At 40.9% G+C, this 19,738-nt stretch overlaps 1 protein-coding gene and 1 non-coding gene across 4 annotated transcripts in view; both read right to left on the bottom strand.

Moving 5' to 3' along the window:
- Nucleotides 1-19,738, bottom strand: part of LOC135098603 (uncharacterized) — a 202,299-nt gene that overhangs the window by 115,797 nt on the left and 66,764 nt on the right. For all 3 annotated transcript variants that reach the window (XR_010267163.1, XR_010267162.1, XM_064000958.1), the window contains exons 3-4: nucleotides 12,445-12,529; nucleotides 2,361-2,535 (exon numbers count right to left, since the gene is read on the bottom strand). Coding sequence is in view for 1 of the 3 variants with exons in the window: in XM_064000958.1 (XP_063857028.1) it covers nucleotides 2,361-2,535; nucleotides 12,445-12,529 (260 nt within the window). In the remaining 2 variants the exon portion in view is untranslated. The remainder of the gene's footprint in view (nucleotides 1-2,360; nucleotides 2,536-12,444; nucleotides 12,530-19,738) is intronic.
- LOC135098615 (5S ribosomal RNA) lies at nucleotides 17,286-17,404 on the bottom strand. Its single transcript, XR_010267171.1, has one exon. It is a non-coding gene; the product is annotated as a 5S ribosomal RNA (ribosomal RNA).

The raw sequence follows: 19,738 nt of genomic DNA, 5'->3' as shown, positions 1-19,738 counted from the left end.
CTGCTGAATCTCGCAATGGTCTATCAATAATTGTTCAACTATGAAAGCTGTTGCAATGCTCATTCCTCATATATACTAATGACAAGTCCACACGCGCGAGTATTAGTGTATGTTTAAATTTCGCCATCAGACTTGCAAGGGATCTGTAAATTTGATCACAGAGCACTGTCTGTAGACTTGTATATCTGAAAGCCCTTTGGATTCCTATCTGCATTTTTTTTACACTATCAGCTCGTAATGTTGCGTCCTGAGGCGTGGTGGCGTGAAGGGCGGCGGCGGCACGAGGTAATTTCACGGCAGGTATTGGCTGTTATCGAGTTTCCACTGAGCGTCCCTGGCTGGTGGCTTGTTTTCGATGTTACTGTTTCCCCTTGCTTGTGTTTCAGCCTGAAGTGAACCAGTGATGTGTTGAAAACCTTCCACTCTTTAACTAACGCTGCTTTCATTCTTCTATACTTTTTTTTTATACGTGTCTTTATTTTATCAACTTTCAGAACTCTCTCCATGGAGTGAAGACACCAACACTGACCAGCCGCCAGTCACCAGCCTCGACAAACTCCTTATCTTTCTTCCATCACGGAAACTTCCCATAATTTTTTCCACCTTTAAAAATTTTCCATCTGACCTGCATCACCAAAAAAATTCCCAATTAATCTTCTACCGTCAACAGTTTACCATCACTGATTTTCTCCGGCACCCAAAAACCCCGGCATTTCTTGGCACTGGTCTTCACACTGTCCACACACTTCAGGCGCCCTTCCCTCCACGCCTGACTATTCTGTCACATGTAAATATAAGGTGCATTGATAAACAAGTTACATTTAAGGTCGTAATCTCGAATCGTGATGAATAACCATGAAAGGTCGCTTGTTGCTCGCCGTTTCCTATTTACCAAGAGATTAAGAGATTCGGTAAAATAATGCAGAACTTTTCCAATCTGAAACAGGTGCCCCAGGGGAGGCGGGGAACAGACTCTCGTTTTCTTTACCTGCCGTGCTGGAGCGGGAGGCAGGCGGGCGTCACTCCTCGAGGGATGAAAGGACACGTCTCTATTAACATGTCAAAGTCTACAGTGTAAGTAACGTGAGGAAATGCATCGATTTGAATTAACGTTTACATACACACACACACACAAACACACACACACACACACACACACCTCAAACGTAAACCAGGTAAAATCTGTAGGAGGCGGTCACCACACCACGCGTCACCTCAGCGCCAACCATTGCACCGAGGCAAGTGGCCCCGCATCCCCTCACTCTCTGCTGCCTTTAACTTGCCTCTGCCGAAAGCGTTCTTTGCTTTGTGAAACTTTATCGTTCGCACACTCCTTCATGTTCCTGTCGCAAAAACGTAGAATTGGTGACACAAAAATATCGAGAATGGGAAGCAGAAATTTATTACCAGAAATACTGTGCGCATCTCTCATCATTTCCATCTCTCTCGACACATTGCATTCTTTCGATAATATTTTCAGCTTTCCTTATTTTATAATGATGATGATGATGATGATGATGATGATGACGCAGTTTTCATTAGCTTTGCTCCCGATCTTCTACAACAAAAAGTTTCATTATACACTAGTTCTTTCATATTTCTCTCGATATTTTGACTTCTTACAACAGTGTTCTCTAGCCACACTTGTACTAATATTTTCCATCCCAGTTTTTCACATTGTTGATCTGACTTTCCATTGTTAATCAAGAACACAGTGTCTAATGTTCATCAGTCTTGCATCAGTACACTCCCCACTTCTCTATTGTCTTGCTCACGTATTTTTGCCACTGTACTTTTGTCCAGTCAACTTTGCCTTTGTCTTTTATTCACCGAGCCCAAGCCGAGACCCTTCATCCTGCAGGCAACGTCCATGATCTTCTAAAACCCAATCATTCTAGTTACCCCGCCAGGAGCTTTTCTTTCCTGTGTTTCTCTGACGTAGCCTCATCGACGTAGCCTCATCCTTCTTAATGTTGCTGTTCCTCCTTTCCTCTGAACTATTATTGATTCTACGCGTGAGACCTTCCTGTCTGTGCCTAACACACTAAAACTTTGGACGATAACAACATATAACACTACAATATGATCCTCGCACGTTCAAGACAGAAAACTAGTACTGCTTTCTCTCCCCACTGAAAATATTCCTTTTATCAACAATAATCAATAATCGTCCATCTTTCAGTCCCTAAAAAATAGTCATTTTTTTTTTCATGTCAGTTTTCATTATTCTGGTGGGTTGTGCCCCAAAGCTAATAAAATAATCCCAAATTATTTTTCACTCTCTCTCTCTCTCTCTCTCTCTCTCTCTCTCTCTCTCTCTCTCTCTCTCTCTCTCTCTCTCTCTCTCTCTCTTAACTTACTGAAAGTGACGCCGCGGTCCCTGAAGTTCTGTGCGATGGTTTTGAGGGAGACCTTGAGTGAGTCCTTGTCCCTCCGGAAGCAGGAGAGGCAGGCGAGGCAGAGCGGGCAGAAGAGCCCCGTCCAGGCCGTACAGAACCGGGTGGTGAAGAAGGGCGCGTGGAACACCTCCCTATGCTGCAGGAACCAAGGGAAGGCAGGTGCTAGCGTTGGGTTATGGGCTTACGTGAGGGGTGGCGATTGTTCAGGGGACTGGTGGTACTGTAAAGGGGATGTGGGCGGTGGTGGTGGTGGTGGTGGTGGTGAAGAAGGAAAAGGAGGAGGAGCAGGAGGAGGAGGAGGAGGAAGAGAACAACAACAAAAGCAACAACAACAACAACAAAAACAAGAGCAAGGAGGAGGAGGAGGAGGAGGAGGAGGAGGTCAAGGACGACGACGGTGACAAGGACAAGAATGAAAATGAAGGGACGAAGAAAACGGAGGCAAGGTGGTGATCTTAGTATAAGTAATGTTGTGGGTTTAGTAATTTTTTAGATGACAAGAGGGACACTGAAGGAGCAGACCTGTTGAAAAGCTACGCAATGAAGGCACACAGGAGCGAGATGTAGGTAAAACACATGCAATAATTTTCGATCGGTTCATTACACATTCGCGTTCAAAAGCAGAATCTCGAATCCCAAACATTTGCTTTATCAAGCACACCAGCGCCAGAAACTCCTCGCCTTGTTGTATCATCAAAATTTTCTAATACAGCAATTGCATTTTTTTTTTCTATGTGGTTAAGCTCATCACTGCGAAGGCACAAGTCATTTTTCCCCAACAAGCAAAGTGTAGTGGTGACGAGATCACTTTGCTGAATGAAGCGTTCCAGCACATAGAAAGTAGAGTTCCACCTAGTCTCTATGTCTTAAATTAGTTTCTTGACAGGAACACCGTGCTGTAGGTGAAGCTGGCTCAGTTTGTCAGAGGCTTTGACACTATGGTGGAAAAAGACAACAATTTGTTTTACTTTATCTTTTGTTATTTACATTTCTCTTACATTTTTCACTGAATCCTGTACAACTAAATTTAGTGTATGAACAATGCATGGAAGATGACGCAAATTCATGATGTTCTTTATTGCTGAACTCATACTGGCAGCATTGTCAGTAACAACACAATATACCTTGTCTAGAATTTCCCATTTACTGCATACATGTGTCAGTTCCTCTGCTATATTCTGTGCTGCATGATTTTTTGTCGTTATTACTGTCTCCAATACAACAGATCTAAATTAAAATCATGAGAAATGAAGTGTGGTGTGACAGTGACAAAGCCTTTTGTTTGCCTGCATGTCCAGATGTCTGTGGTCAATGCAATCAATGTCTTTAGCTTTTTCAAGTTCTTTACGGACTTTCTGTACTTCTTGTTCATAAAGAAATGGTAAATGTGTTCTCGTCAACACTCTGTGACTGACTAGGCATCTCATGCCAAGGATTTAGGCAATGAACGAAACTTTTAAATCCTTTTATCTTCAGCTATAGATAGTGGCTGAAGATCTTGAACAATCGTTTTCATTAAAAGGTGATCAAGTTCCTTCTTCTTAGCAGAGTAATTTTTGTAGAACAGAGTCCTGTCAATCGTTTGATATAAAGTAGGCTACACCGTGGCTGATGATGCTCCTGCTGGTCTCTGACTCCCAGCCATATCTGACACAGACTCTTCCCGCATCTCCGCGTATTCTAATGGATATTTCGTGGGGAAATGCTTAATCATACTTTAAATATTTCCATCATACTTAAGTGTGTCCTTGCACATTAAACACACAGTAGCGTCAGGCATTATTTAGTCCATGTAGGTCCAGACTGGAGCTTTCCTGGCTCGTTTTAAGGCCACGTCTGGTGTCGCACTGTTACAGTACAATGGTAAATGGCTATTTCTGCGAGACACTCGTCTTTCCTCCTATTTCTTAAAAACTGTATGAATATTTTTGAAAGCCCTTATACTTTTTCTATGACAAGAAAAGTTACTCTTCTATAAGGAAATACTAAATGTTGAAAAATTTTGAAATTTAAATTAATACATAAACATGGTCCAGTGCGTCACATCCTCCTTCGCAGTGGTGCCGTTTTTCCGTAGCTGGCAGTGACGTTAAATTTCCGCCGTTTTCTATTGATGTGAAAACTAAAGAGAACGGGATCAAGTACGACACGTAACCAGACACTTCTGTAAATTGACTATGTATACAGAAAGATTTTGTATAATTACATAAATTTAATTGTTTCAGCCTTCCTTGCATTTCAGAAAATTCAAAATATACACTGTGGTATATTTACCTTGGCAGTTGCAGTTGGAATGATGTATGATGTAATGAACAGCTAGCTGTCATCTAACTGACTGTCTTCAACCTTCGTGTCCGCCACGATGTAGCTTCTGTTGCGGTCTTTTATCAGTCTTTTCACTCTGCTCTTAGGAATTAGCTAACTGCATGCCTCTCCCTAGCCTTGCAGCAGAATGCTCACTTGTGTGGAATGAACGGTTAGTAGTTAGTCTTTAAACGTGTTTCCGGCCAGTTTTCGATAATATTTTCTACTGACAGTTTCATTACCTTAATTTTCTTCATCACTGCCTTCTAAACCTGATGCAAAAAAAAGATGACGAAGATAATGATGTAGTCCGTCACTGTGTGATTAATTGTCACCATCATTTTGTTCGTTTTTATCGTCATCATGTATGGACACATCATGGGTTTCCACGTAAGTACTAGCATTATCATTTTCTTCATTTTCTTCAGAATCACTTTCTTCATGACTTACTTCGCTTTCATCGTCACTGGTGAGTACAACGTCGCTTTCCATATCATCACTTTCACTTGTTTCATTTTCTTCAGGAAAGTCACCTCAACCTAATGCATAACAAAGGTAAGGATACTGAGTATTACTTGCTTCTGCCAATGCTTGTGAATAATTTCCTTCATTACTTCCTTTATTTTCATCGTCACTAACAAATAGATCCTCGCCTTCATTATCCACATTTGCATTCTCACTGTATACAATTTCTTCATCACTGTCTAATAAACGTAATGCCCAAAAAAGATGACGAGGATAATAATTGTCGTCGTCACTCACTTTTTTTTTTCCTTGCTCTTTTACAAAAACAGTAGATTTTTTTTTAAATCATATCATAAAGTATCAGCATCAGTTCAGCAGAAGACCTTTTTTTTTTTTTTTTGTTCAGGATACGTTCCCAGCCTGTGCACAAACGTCCTCGCTAGATAAAGTAAGAAGAACTGCTAGAAGTGTTAATCAACTCCCGCGATGAGGCCATAACATGAGCCCTGATACAACAAGTGTTAATGAATTCCCGTGATGAGGCAATGGTATCAGCTCTGATATAATGCTTATACCTGTGTCACCAGCCACATTCAAAACGTGCTGCCAAAGGCTTTTCAGTACATTTCCCACAGTGTAACTACACTCCTGTTTTTCTTGTTTTTGGCCTAAGTAATTCATTTCATATCCCCTTTGTGTATTCATGGAATGTTATAGTGCAGGATCATCTGTTACCAGCACGAAAAGAAAAAAAAAAAAACAGCGGTACGATATTTGTCGTTTGTCTCCAACTTCCGTTCCCACGCCTTATCTCTGATGACATCACTATCGTTTCTAGACATACTGCATTTTCTACATATGGTACAGAGAGAGAGAGAGAGAGAGAGAGAGAGAGAGAGAGAGAGAGAGAGAGAGAGAGAGAGAGAGAGAGAGAGAGAGAGAGAGAGAGAGAGAGAGAGAGAGAGTGCACTTTTAACTAAAGGTGTGATACAACGTCTCTGTCCATCTATCCATGTGATGCTGAGAGCTTGTAAGTCAACGACAATGTGTTTCCAATACTTCTGGTCTAAATCTAGAATAAAGTAGCAATTATACGCAGGTTTAAGAAAAAAGGCATATGTAAAACAAAGTTTTAAGGAAATTTTGCCTTATGGAAAATATATATATATATATATATATATATATATATATATATATATATATATATATATATATATATATATATATATATATATATATATATATATATATATATATATATATATATATATATATATATATATATATATATTATCAAAACGAAATACATTAGTTTAGCAGAAAAAAAACATGATTAGTGTGTAGAAAGCTATATGTACAGTAAATAAAGTGATCACCCACTAACATGAACAATACTGCATGATCAGATTTAGTTGCAGACACACAATAACATTTCTAAACTAGATCCAAATGTTGTACAGTCACCTTGCTGAAGTGAAATCTCACTCAAAGCCATTAATGATTAACAGTTTTCACATGGAGGCAATTTTTCTGTTTTCGCTTTATGATATTCAGTTTAGAGAATAGCCGTTCAACATCATTGCAAGTTGGAAGCGACAGGACATTAAGCGCAAATGTAGCAAAGGTCCGGTATTGGAAATTTCCCATGGCGTCTGTAAGTGTCATAAGATGAACATAGAGTAGGCAAATATAATACTTTGGATCTTTAAGATGGTCTGGGAATTTATAAAACTGAACAGTTCTCCACTCGTTATGAACAGCCTGTTTATCATACATATTGGTGATCCTTGGCAGTTCATCCATTAAGTCGCTGAGGGATGACATGTTTGCTCTGGCGGTGGGATCCATTACTTTCCCAGGATGCAAATATCGTGTCAACATCCATAACTTATTATTTAAGTCAAGTCTTTTCTTGATTTCTTGATATAGTACAATAAGAAAAGTCCTACATCTTAACCTGATGTCAGTCATCATATCTACATTATTCACATATTCTGGTGCCTGAAACAACGAGTGTAATTTTGCCCCAAGGTAAATTTGATGAACAGGTTTGTGTAGGCTGCCGTTTGCTGGGTTGATATCATATAAGGGAACTTTACAAAGTAAATGCTCCTGACAAATGGAATGTACCAAAAACCGATACAGGCTAGATATTTGTCATGAATCAAATGAAGTGTTGGGCCTTTATTCTGGAACACTAAGTTAAAATTATTTACATGTGGCAAAATGTAATTCAAGAAATGTAGATAGCAGACTATTGCTTGATCCTCTAGTGCCTTCCTAATGTTTTCAACAGCCAGCAACCTACAATCATAAACCTTACTCTGAAAATACAACCTTGGGGCACTCCACTGCTCCAAAACCCTTGCCACAGCCTCATGTAATGATAACCACCTTGTTGCACTACCATGTAGTATTTTGTGCGGTTTTAAATTGCAGAAACCCTGGAATTCCCGAAACTCAGATTTCCTCTTTCTGCTATGTGCAAAATAATTATATATGTTTCGTAGCAATTCCTCGCATGCACGAGGCAAGGTTTTAGCTGCTTCACTAGCACACAAATGGATGCTGTGGAAGACACATCTAAAGACAGTAATGCCTGGACATTCTTCTCTCAGTCTGCTGGTGACGCTGTTGTAGTTACCCATCACATTTGATGCACCGTCTGATGCGAAACCAGTCAGTCAGATTGTCTAATGGGATATTATCAAGGTTAAGGGTTAGCTGCATCCATCCCCAGAGTACACAGCGAACCATTCATCTTGGCGTGTGAGGATGTGTGCTTAATTCTTCACCTTGTATGAGTGCGCCTTCAATGTTTTCATCCCCAGAATACACAGCCAGCTTTTGAAGGTAGCTTTGGAGGTTTTCAGAGGGCGCACGTGAGGATAAGCGCTCATTCCTTCACACAAGACAATGTACGAGTGCACCTCCCGGAAGTCAGTGATTTATGTAATATCTCAAGGCTTCAGAATATACGGACAGCGATTCACGTTAGCTTTTGAGGTTTTCAGAGAGGACTGGCACTTAATACTTCACAACAGACGACGCTTTCCGAAGGCCAGTGATTTATGTAGTGTTTCATTGCTTCAGAACAGACCGAAACCCATTCACGTAAGCTTTTCACGTTTACAGGAAGTATATGATATGATAAGCGCTCAGTCCTTCACATAAGACAGTTTATTAAGGCAACTCTAAAAAGCCAAAGATTCATGTAATGCTTCAAGGCTTCAGAAGGAACACTCGCTTCACAAAGGTATCGGTGCATACTCTATAATAAACATTTCGAGACCAGTGACGATACGTATTGGGAAAGGAGTGCTGAGATGCCAGCCTTCATGTATAGGTAGAGATGTATTTCGACAGTCTCATTCCACACGTTTCGAATCACTATATAGAAGTACCCATACACTGATCCTTTTCATCTTGGCTGCGTAATCTGAATACAATACTACGGTCAATTCAAAAGTGTCGATCATGCCGTGCACCGATAGTCTTTGGAGCAAGTGTGTGTGTGTGTGTGTGTGTGTGTGTGTGATTTGTCCCCCATTCCTTTATACTACAATTTACGAGGAGGACATCAGGAAGCAAAACGCTCATGCAATATTTTGGGGTTTTTAGAAGGTACGATGCAATTCTCCTTACCATAATATTTTACAAACACTCCTGGAGAGACTGAGAACAAAAAGGATAAATTGATGAACGCGAATGATACTGTTGCTTCTTCTTCTCAGAAAGTACAAAGCGTGTTTTGATGTTTTTGTAATCCTGCTTCCTATAATACAGTTTACACTCCTGGAAAGAGAAATCATAAAAAGGATAATTTGATGGACGGGAATGTTACTGATGACTGACTGCACCCGAGTTTTAGATCCATAACTGTAAGATCCTGATAACGCCACTTCTAGGTTCCAGTCAACACACATACACACACACACACCACACACCACATGTATAAGACAACGACGAGCTGCTGTGAATTAATAGAGAAATATTACTGTTCAAGGTAAAAATCTGGCTATTTGTCAGGTGTGCAATTTTACTATAGCTCTCACTTTCGTGTCACCAACCCGTGATTTGAAACGGCCTGCGCTTCTACACGAGATGTTTCCTAAGGCCGCACAGATGATCAGTTGGGCTCCCAAGGATGTTTTTCCTATTGATGGTACAGAATACTGGTTGAACTATCATTAGAATTACGACAACTCTCTTGAAAACCTCAATAACTTCCACTAGGGCCTCATAGAAACTAATCAGGAAATGTTTGAATCAGGAAATGTTTGAAAATGTGATCCCTGTGTTGCTGCAAATGCTAAAATGCTTCCAACTGTGTTTCGCATTAGTTAAGATCGAAGCTTCAAACCGACGCTCCAAGTTTACGTTAGACTTTCCCGTTGAAGCAGTGACAGTTCTCTCCTACAGTCCACTCTGGTTACTTGCTAAGTGAAGCCTTAACTCTGACTGCTACAACTTTTTCTCAGCTTATTACAGTCTGGCATAAGTTTAGACACCGATTTTAAAGACAAGACTCGCATGAAAAAGGTACCATTGAATATCTAGTAAGGCTTTCTAGTATCTGTAGCTTAATTTTTGATGAGTAAAACTTCCTAGTGAAAATAAATGTACAACTCCTACAGGTGTCAGAGGATTAAGACGATAAGGGCTTCCTGAATTGTACACTACAAGCCCTTTACATTTGAAAGCGTGTGGCAGGAACAAACTCATTCGGGCCTCACCGTCACGTCCTGAGTATCCTCGTATTAATTCACCTTTACGAAATTTCTCCACGTACTCATTAAAACTTGATGAGGTAATTAGCAGAAGAGGGTGTGCGCTACGTGGCCTTGAATTGGAAACAACGTCCAAGGTTTTGTTACGACACGCAATGGAAACGATACACGCCACATATAGAGATAGATATAGATAAACAAATAGAAAGACAGATAGATAGAAAGACATAGGTAGACATAGATAGATAGGCTGATATAGAGAGATAGATAAATCTCGATAATCAGACCAACAGATACGCAGAAAAAAAAGATAGATAAGCAGAATAATTATATAAAATAAATAGAAAGTGATAGAAAAATACTTACTAATATTCTCTTGACAAACACGTGAAAGCTTTAACATCACATAACCTTTTAAAACATGATAAATATTACATTCATGACCAAACACAATATACACTTCACCTCCATTAATCGGAGAGAGAGAGAGAGAGAGAGAGAGAGAGAGAGAGAGAGAGAGAGAGAGAGAGAGAGAGAGAGAGAGAGAGAGAGAGAGAGACCAAACTGGCAATGGTGTTGAAAGCAAATATGGGATACGGTAACCATGAAACAGTGAGCCGCGGCCCTCAGGACCAGCCGTGACCCGCCCCTACACCACTCAGTAAATAGATAAGCCTCATTAAGACGACGAGGAGGAGGCGGAGTCAGTACCCGTCGTCCCCTTTCAATCGTCCTCTCCATTGTCAATTCCGAGATCCCTTATCTTGGAGTTAGTGAGACTCGGAAGTGTTTTATCCCCGTAATAAGAACGTAAGGGAAGGTGCAAGGGGTCGCTAACTGGAAAGTCAACACGTGGCGGTCTCTTATTTTCACCCTCCGTCACAAGAACGTAAGAGAAGTTGCAAGAAGCCAGTGAGCCAACACGTGGTAGTTCAGGTGTAATGCTTGTGTCCACTCAAACTAGGTGCACATATACATCACCGTGCCAGCAGCCATTCATACCCACCGCTACCAGCAACAGTAGTTATGGTCACCTGACTTGTTGCATTCCCCCATAATGTGTATCCTGAACCGTAAGTCTTTTGATATGCTGACAAGTTCAAAAGAAGGGCTAGTCTACAAAAATCAAGCCGTGTACCAAAGTAAGTCAGTATGTACTTGTAAATTTAAGTGAGAAATATATAAATCTGATAACTGATTGATTCTTACTAGATCAGTGGACTTGGGATTGAAGGAAAACACTACGGAAAGAAATGCGGTGAGCTACTCGACTTCTGATCAAGACTATACCATTAGATCACGCCTTTCTTTTCCTTTATTCTGTAGCTAGTCTCCTCTAATACTGCGGCTGTAAGTGTTGTATAGGTAAGGCAAGTGAATGGGATCAACCTAACTCTCTCCATGAAAGGCAACAGCAGAACGTTTGTGTAATACGTACTCTTGTTTCATCTTGTGTCTCCTTTCATTATCATATTCCACTTATTTTAGGAAAAGTAATGTAGCTAAACAATCTCATTAAGACTTAAACATATATTCCTACTCGAAATTAAGTAATATTAACTTGAATACTTGAATACCCATCATTCCCATTCATAAATCTGTCTAATCTTCTCTTATTTACTTTTTTTTTAAATTGTTCTAACTAATAACCTCGTAGCAAAATGTATTCCAGCCTTGCCATCCAATTTAAGAACCAATATTCTCCTATCTCATTTTCAAATCTAGCTTAATCAGAGTTGAACCCGTTACTTCTCATCCAATCTGATATCTAGGCCAGTCATGTATGAAAAAAGTATTAATGCGATGGTACAGATTGATAAGGAAGTGTGAGCACAGTGCGCAGTGACAGGCTGAGAGGCGAGGTGGGTTTGATGAAGGAGAGGAACAGACGGTAAGGGGTGATGGACGTGCTGTAAATCGTGAGGAGCGGAGGGTGGCAGGTGAGTGGCAGGCAGTGGGTGGTGAGGGTGATGAGGGACGGGCATGAGTGTGTGTGTGTGTGTGGAGACGTGGGGACAGAGACGTGAGCTGCGAGTGGCTTGGAGTATCTGTGGCGACTCTACCATTCAAACACCGAAACAAGATTTCCCTTCAAGTAACTCTTCCCAAAAATGCGAGTGACTACTGTGTTAAGTTACGATCTCATGATAAACTAGGCAAGGAAAGGTAAGATGAGGTGAAGTGAGGTAAGGTAAGGTAAGGTAAGGTAAACTAAGGCGAGGTTAGATTTAGGTCAGGTTAGATTAGGTTACGTTAGATCAAGTTGGGTTAGGTTGACACATTAGGTGTTATTACATTAGGGGAACTTTATGATGTAGGGAATTATTTCAATTTACGTTTGCAGAGAGGAATCTTCATGTGTGGAATTTACTCAGAAGCGAGGTGGCTGTTAGAGAAGTGTTGAGTGGCGAGGAGGGGGTGGAGCAGGTGGTAAGGAAAAATGGTGGATCATTATGAAGGAGAGAAGTGGTGCAGTGGTGGGTGAGTGGGATGTGGGGTGGCAGTGGGAGGTGGGCGAGCAGGTGTTGCTTTCAGCGTGTACACACCGTTTTGGTCGTCTGGGAGAGGAAGGCCTTGCTAAGATGAGCACACTTGGAGGGCTGACCATCACGGGGCTGTCCGCGGCCGAGGCTGAGGGACAAAAAGGAAAAGAATGTTGGACAACTTACTCGTATTTCTCAGTTTCTTTTTTTTTTTTCTCACTCTCTTACATTCTCCCTTCGCATTTTTTCCAGGAGGAAGCAGCACTGCCAAACATGCACTCGCTTCCTATACTTTACCAGGCACTTTCTAAATTTTCCTGTAGCAGAAAGTATCTTTTGTCACTGTGCCGAGAGGTAGTCAGTGCTTTCCCTCCATTCATTCCACGCCCTCACCCTGGATTACATTTACTGCGGTACAAAGAAAGGATAGGAAAAGAAACAGATAGATAGATAGATAGATAGATAGATAGATGGATAGATAGATGGATGGATGGATATACAAATAGATAGATGATTCTTCTCTCTCTCTCTCTCTCTCTCTCTCTCTCTCTCTGAAGACCTACTTAACACATCACAAAGGACACAAGACAAACAGCCTGGGACTGTCGTTACAAGCGCAGTCAGGCAGATGTATTACACAGGATGATGGCGTTATGCAAACCCACTCAAGTCCCGCGGGTCAAGATGAGGGGATCTTGACCACACACACACACACACACACACACACACACAGTTCTCAGTATCGTCCTTATTACCTCTCCCAATCGTCTGCTAATCAGTCAATCAGGTATATTTCACGTGAGAATAGAAGACAGGTGAATAGTTAACATGTGGTAGAAACAGTAGTAATGTAGTAGTAGTAGTAGTAGTAGTAGTAGTAGTAGTAGTGTAACATCTTTAAGCTCTATGCACACACCAGTGAGTTTTGTAGATAATAGGCGTGAACTGACTGTGTTAACGGACAGTTCCTTTCCTTCCAGAGCTAACAACAAGGCTCCCCATCCCTCTATAATCAACACGAGACTCGCAGATTACAACTGTTAATGCCCCTCTATAACTTAACTCCTACCTTGAGGCACTGAGGTGAGACTGCGAGTTTTTGAGGCTTGTGTTGTGGGTGGTGTTCAGTGACGTGATGAAAACTTTTTTTATCTAATGATCCGCTTCACCAGAAAACCTGCCAGTTATCTACTTTCTTGATCAGCGTTATTGAGCCGGCATCTCTCCAAGGCTTATTTAACTTCCTCCCCCTATTATCTACATGTATGACTTATACCTGCAGTATTATTATTATCATTATTATTATTATTATTATTATTATTATTATTATTATTATTATTATTATCATTATTATCATTAGTAGTAGTAGTAGTAGTAGTAGTAGTAGTAGTAGTAGTAGTAGTAGTAGTAGTAGTAGTAGTGCTGGTGGTTTTAGTGGTAGTAGTAGTAGTAGTAGTAGTAGTAGTAGTAGTAGTAGTAGTAGTAGTAGTAGTAGTAGTAGTAGTAGCATAGTAGTAGTAGTTAATGTTCTTGTTCTTGTTGCTGTAGGTGACTGAAGAGGCAGTTAGTACCATTACTAAACAAATATTAACAACAAATATTACTTCAAACAAATATTACCACCACCACCACCACCACCACCACCACCACACATCACAGACTCATGAAAGGGGAGAGTGACTGAGAACCGCCAGGGAATATGAGGTCGCGTCTTTCCTTCCCCTGAGATGCTTCCTGTCACAAGCTCATTAACCAATCCTGTCGCGGATGGGAGACTGCGTGGCTGTCTTGCGTGGAGGGAGGGAGGCAAGTGGATGGCACAGGTGGAGATTGACTTGGTGACATTATTCGTCACTATCACCATCAGGGAGGCGAGTGGCGGGCAGGGCGTCTGTGAGGAATTACAGCTACTTGTTTAGGTGTTTGTCTTTCACGAGTGTGCGTCACGCAGTAATGAAAACGTTACTGTTGCTCGTGATGCTTGATGTAATTCCTTTCCTATGACACAAGAGCAGTCACTTGAGCCAGTAATTCTAAACACTGGTCAACATTTCCATGTAGGTGATGACGTCTGACAGCTGCGCCCTTCTGCTTCACCAATGCAACCACTGCCTACGTGAATGTCATTTGTATCCTACACACACCACACGTGGATTAAAGACGCTTCCATGAAAAACACTAATGAAAACACAGGCACACACACACACACACACACACACACACACACACACACACACACACACACACACTTATAACACCAAACGCCACACCTTCGTCTCGCCAGACACATTCTCGAGGGCCATCACCACTAATGCACCAAGACCACACTAACTGAGTTTCTTAAGTTGCATGAAGAACGACTATCGGAGCTCTCAGACGAATGGGCTTGATGCAGGCACCTGCGACACACACTGTGCCTACTGTGTGTGTGTGTGTGTGTGTGTGTGTGTGTGTTTTCTACTAAACGAACGTTACCTGCCACATCAATCTTCAAGCATGCATTTCCTTCCTAGCGTCTTTTATTGGTAATATAGGAGAGGTTTCCTGGATGCTGAGCCGTGGTGTTGTCAAGGGCGGAGGCAGCGGCACAAAATTTCACGTTAATTAATTTTCACGTTAATTTCACGGCAGGTATTAACCATTATCGAGTTTCAGCTGCGCGTCGTGGGCTGACTGCTCGTTCTCGTCATCATCATTTGCCTTTCTTGGTTTTTTTTCCGCTTGAAGTGAATCCGTGACGTGATGAGGAACGCTCCAGTCTTTAACTAACGCCGTTTCCACTTTTCTTGATCAGTTTTCTTTTTATATGCATGTTTCCTCTGCTAACTTTCACTCCTGTTACACGACAAACTCTCCAAAAGACCAACGCTGACCACCCGCCACTCAGCAGCCCTCAGCACTCTTCACTGTTCTCTGTCACTAAAGAACTTCCCTTCCCTCTTCCCTCACCAGCAATTTCAAGTAACTCACAACGCTTGAAATATCCATACAGCGAGTGAGAGAGAGAGAGAGAGAGAGAGAGAGAGAGAGAGAGAGAGAGAGAGAGAGAGAGAGAGAGAGAGAGAGAGAGAGAGAGAGAGAAAGGGAAATGGATGCATGAGAAACTTCAAATGCATTGCAGGAGTGAATGATAGTATGTATGTGTGTGTGTGTGTGTGTGTGTGTGTGTGTTGCAATTTGTAGAAGGGTTTCCATGTATGTCAATGTGGCTGAGAGAGAAGGTAAGGAATGTGAAAAGGAAGAGGAAGAGGAAGAGGAGGAGGAGGAGGAGGAGGAAGAGGAGGAGGAGGAGGAGGAGGAGGAGGATGAGGAGGATATAGTTAAATGGCCAACCGCTGACGTAATTAATAAAGGAACAATAAGAAGGAAAGTTAAGAGAAAGCACTGTGCAACATTAATCAATGATAGTGGTAGTAGTAGTAGTAGTAGATGTAGATAACTGTAAAAGAAAGTAATACCATCACCAATAAGCATCATCACTTCCACCATAACCACCACCATCACCACCACTATCACCATCACCACCACCACCACCATCACCACCACCACCACCACCACCACCAGCATCAGTAACAGGAACACTTTCCTTCCCTTGAGATGCTTCCTGTCACAAGCTCATTAATCAATCCTGGCGAGGGCGGAAAGGTTGCGTGGCTGTCTCTCGCGTGGAAGGAAGGAGGTGGGTGGATGGCACAGGTGGAGATTGACTTGGTGACATTATTAATCATTATCACCATCAGGGCGACGAGTGGCGACCAGGGCGTCTGTGGTCCTTCATCAGAATAAGGACCATAATCTGATCCACTTCTGCGCGGCACGTCCATTACTTTCAAAAGCTCCAGTTGAAGCTATACGTGTTTTTTAGAGTGTTTTTTTCTTCATGGTTCTAGTGAAAGAATAATAATATTTCTACATTAAGAATATAGAAACATAAGAAACAAGGGAAGCTGCAAAAAGCGACCAGGCTTACACGTGGCAGTCCCTGTATGAAATATACCTACCTATTTCCACCTATCATCCCCATCCATAAACCCGTCTAATCTTCTCTTAAAGCTCCTTAATGTCTTAGCACTAACAACATGATTACTGAGTCTGTTCCACTCATCTACCACTCTATTCGAGAGCCAGTTTCTTCCTATCTCCTTCCTAAACCTAAATTTTTCAAGCTTGAACACATTATTTCTTGTTCTACCCTGGTTGCTGATCCTAAGAATTTTGTTTACATCCCCTTTGTTATAACCCTTATACCACTTAAAGACTTCTATCAGGTCCCCTCTTAACCTATGTCTCTCTGGAGAAGGTAGATTTAACAGCTTCAATCTCGCCTTGTAAGGAATACTCCTCATCCCCTGTATTCTTTTAGTCATCATCCTCTGTACTGATTCTAATAGACCTATATCTTTCCTGTAATGTGGGGACCAGAACTGCACGGCGTAGTCTAGATGAGGTCTGACCAGCGCCAAGTATAATTTTAATATTACTTCCGGCTTTCTACTTTTAACACTCTTAAAAGTGAATCCTAGTACCCTATTTGCCCTGTTTCTGGCCTCTATGCATTGTTTTCCTAGACGGAGTTCAGAGCTAACTATAACTCCTAAATCTTTCTCGTACCCTGTACCTACCAGAGTTTGGTTGTTTAATGTGTACCTACTGTGAAACTGATGCTTATGGCACCCCGCTGGCTACGTCACTCAAGTGCTTTTCCATTTATTACTACTCATTGTTTACTCATTGTCTCGCCACTTTTCTACCCATCTCAGCACGCCGCCTTGACACAAGACGATTTTAGATTTATAAAGGTATTGTCAGGAGTGGGATTCGAACCCACGCCCGGAAGACCGGACTGCGACCTGAACGGCCTTGGACCGCTCGGCCATCCTGACTACGGGAGATAAATGTTGGAATGCCAACAACATCTGGTGTTCCCAGGCGGTCACCCATCCAAGTACTAACCGGACCCAACGTTGCTTAACTTCGCTGATCGGACGAGAAGCGGTGTATACAACGTGGTGTGGTCGTTAAAAAAGGAGGAACAGTCTGGAGATCTTGGCTGCTCAGATTTGTAGGCTTTGAAAATAATCGTGGTGAGAGAACAAAGCGTTCCTGAACACAGGCCTATGAGTCACGCTATAAGTCTTGTGTCACTGGCTCGTATTGTAAACATTTCCACTTCTGATCTCCACAACTTCTAACACCCTCTGCTGGAAGTTACTGTAGATTTCAAGGGAGTTTTTAATGAAATAGTACATTATAATGCTTATACTTTTTTTTTTTTTTCAAATGGCAAGTTTTTTTTTATTTGTTAATATGGTTGGTGTTGCTGGTTTTGTTGGTGGTGGTGGTGATGATGATGATGATGATGATGATGATGATGATGATGATGATGATGATGATGGTGATATGCCTATCCCGTGAATTGGTGCTACGTACTATTGTTATTATTATTATTATTATTATTATTATTATTATTATTATTATTATTATTATTATTATCATCATCATCACCATAAACACTACCTTCCCTCCCGTGCACGAAGCCTGGAAATGCAACACTGCTCATCGTAACACAGTCAATACTTCGACCTTGACTTTAAAACACTTGAACAAGGGCAGCATCACCGCTCACTCAAGGTCATCAGAAGCATCATAACAATATACACTATGAAAAAATGCCTTCCACTTATATAGAACATCCACGCACGTCCTCACCATACAGGTGATTCTCCAGACGCTATTCATTCAGCCAGTCAGCCACTTCATTAATCTCTCCATTAGTGTTGCAGGCCGGTCAACACAGGGACGTATGAACGAATGACACACACACACACATATACACACAGCCTTACTTTAGATTTCTTTATTCATTGTTAAGTTCTCCAATCTATATGTAAATGTTCACTACTGACTCCGTAATAAGCAGTTTATCGTTGTTATTATTGCTATTATTACACACACACACATACACACTCACACACACACACACAGATAGATAGATAGATAGATAGATAGTTTATTGACCACAGCAACATTACATTGATACAATACTTTATATTTAAAATATGGTCCATCATAATTGTTTAAAATACACATTTGTAATATAATTATTATTTCTAGAATATCTGTTCTCTGTACATAAAAGTTCAATTATCTCGTTCTGAACGTTTCTACATTAACTTAATAAATAGGTACATAAAAAAAAAAAATAAAATACTAAAAGTAGTTCTATTCTAATCCTTCCTATTAACAATAAAATTTCTAGAACTATTACTAAATTTCTATGATAAAAGGAAACATAAGTATTACACACATTGAAAACTAATAACTAATTTGGTACCTCACATAAAATCTATTCTAAAATGATTATTCTAAAAAAAAAATACGATAAAAAAAATCATTAGTCATTTATCAATCGATTAACATTAAATTATCAAAAAACATAAGTAAAATATTTAAAAACATAATTAATGACGTTCGTTCTCGAGAGCAAAGAAATAATTCTAAACGACAATAGAAACTTTCTACCTGGTGAAGATATTTCTTAACATGTTAGCTCAATCATATATGTCTAAAATCTGCCTGATTATGTTACATGTAAATTCGTGACTAAATCTGTTACTGAAGATATCTCCAATTGTTGAAAAATTGTGAAGGTTTCGCAGATGTTGAGTGAGTGTGCAATACTGGACAACGTGCACTTCCGTTTGTATGTCTCCACACACACACACCCGTTCCTCTAGGGGCAAGCGGCCGCGTCCTCGCCTACTCCACCTGCCCACCTCCACCGCCAAAGAGTGACTCGACACCCTGAAGCGTGTGAAGGCGACGCGGTCTTTTTCCGGCACTTTTTGTTTCTCCAAATATATAGGATGGGCACACAAACTAGGGTTCATCTCGAGATAGGTTTTGCGTCTGGAGGACGCAACTTGATGTAAATTCCGCTTAAGTTCTCTCATTCCAATACTGACATCATCTAAATCATTATGGATCAGGTCGTAGACATAGTCTTTGGTGTTATATCTGGCGGCCATTACTGTCTTAAGCGCCAGTATCAGTGGGTCATCATCCAGCTGTGACCGCTCTATCCAAACACGTTTTAAATATTTCCTTTGTTTTTTCTTTATCACTGTATTGATGGGCGGGTTTCCCGACTCAATATAGCAGACATCATTACAAACAGTCATCCTTACATCTAACAACGTTTTTAAGGCCCAGTTATACAATTTTACAATAGGTTTTAAGTCTGCATTCAGCCAGGACTCACAGCCGTAAAGGATAGCAGACATTAATGCAGCATCAAATACTCTTTTCTTGACCTGAAATGGTATATCGTTATTTTTCTTAAGGAAAGATACGAACT

This window comes from Scylla paramamosain, unplaced genomic scaffold (genome assembly GCF_035594125.1).
Source record: "Scylla paramamosain isolate STU-SP2022 unplaced genomic scaffold, ASM3559412v1 Contig70, whole genome shotgun sequence".
In the NCBI taxonomy this organism is placed as follows: Eukaryota; Metazoa; Arthropoda; class Malacostraca; order Decapoda; family Portunidae; genus Scylla; species Scylla paramamosain.
Note: the sequence above shows the minus strand (reverse complement) of the source record. Positions and strands in the feature narration are given on the sequence as shown.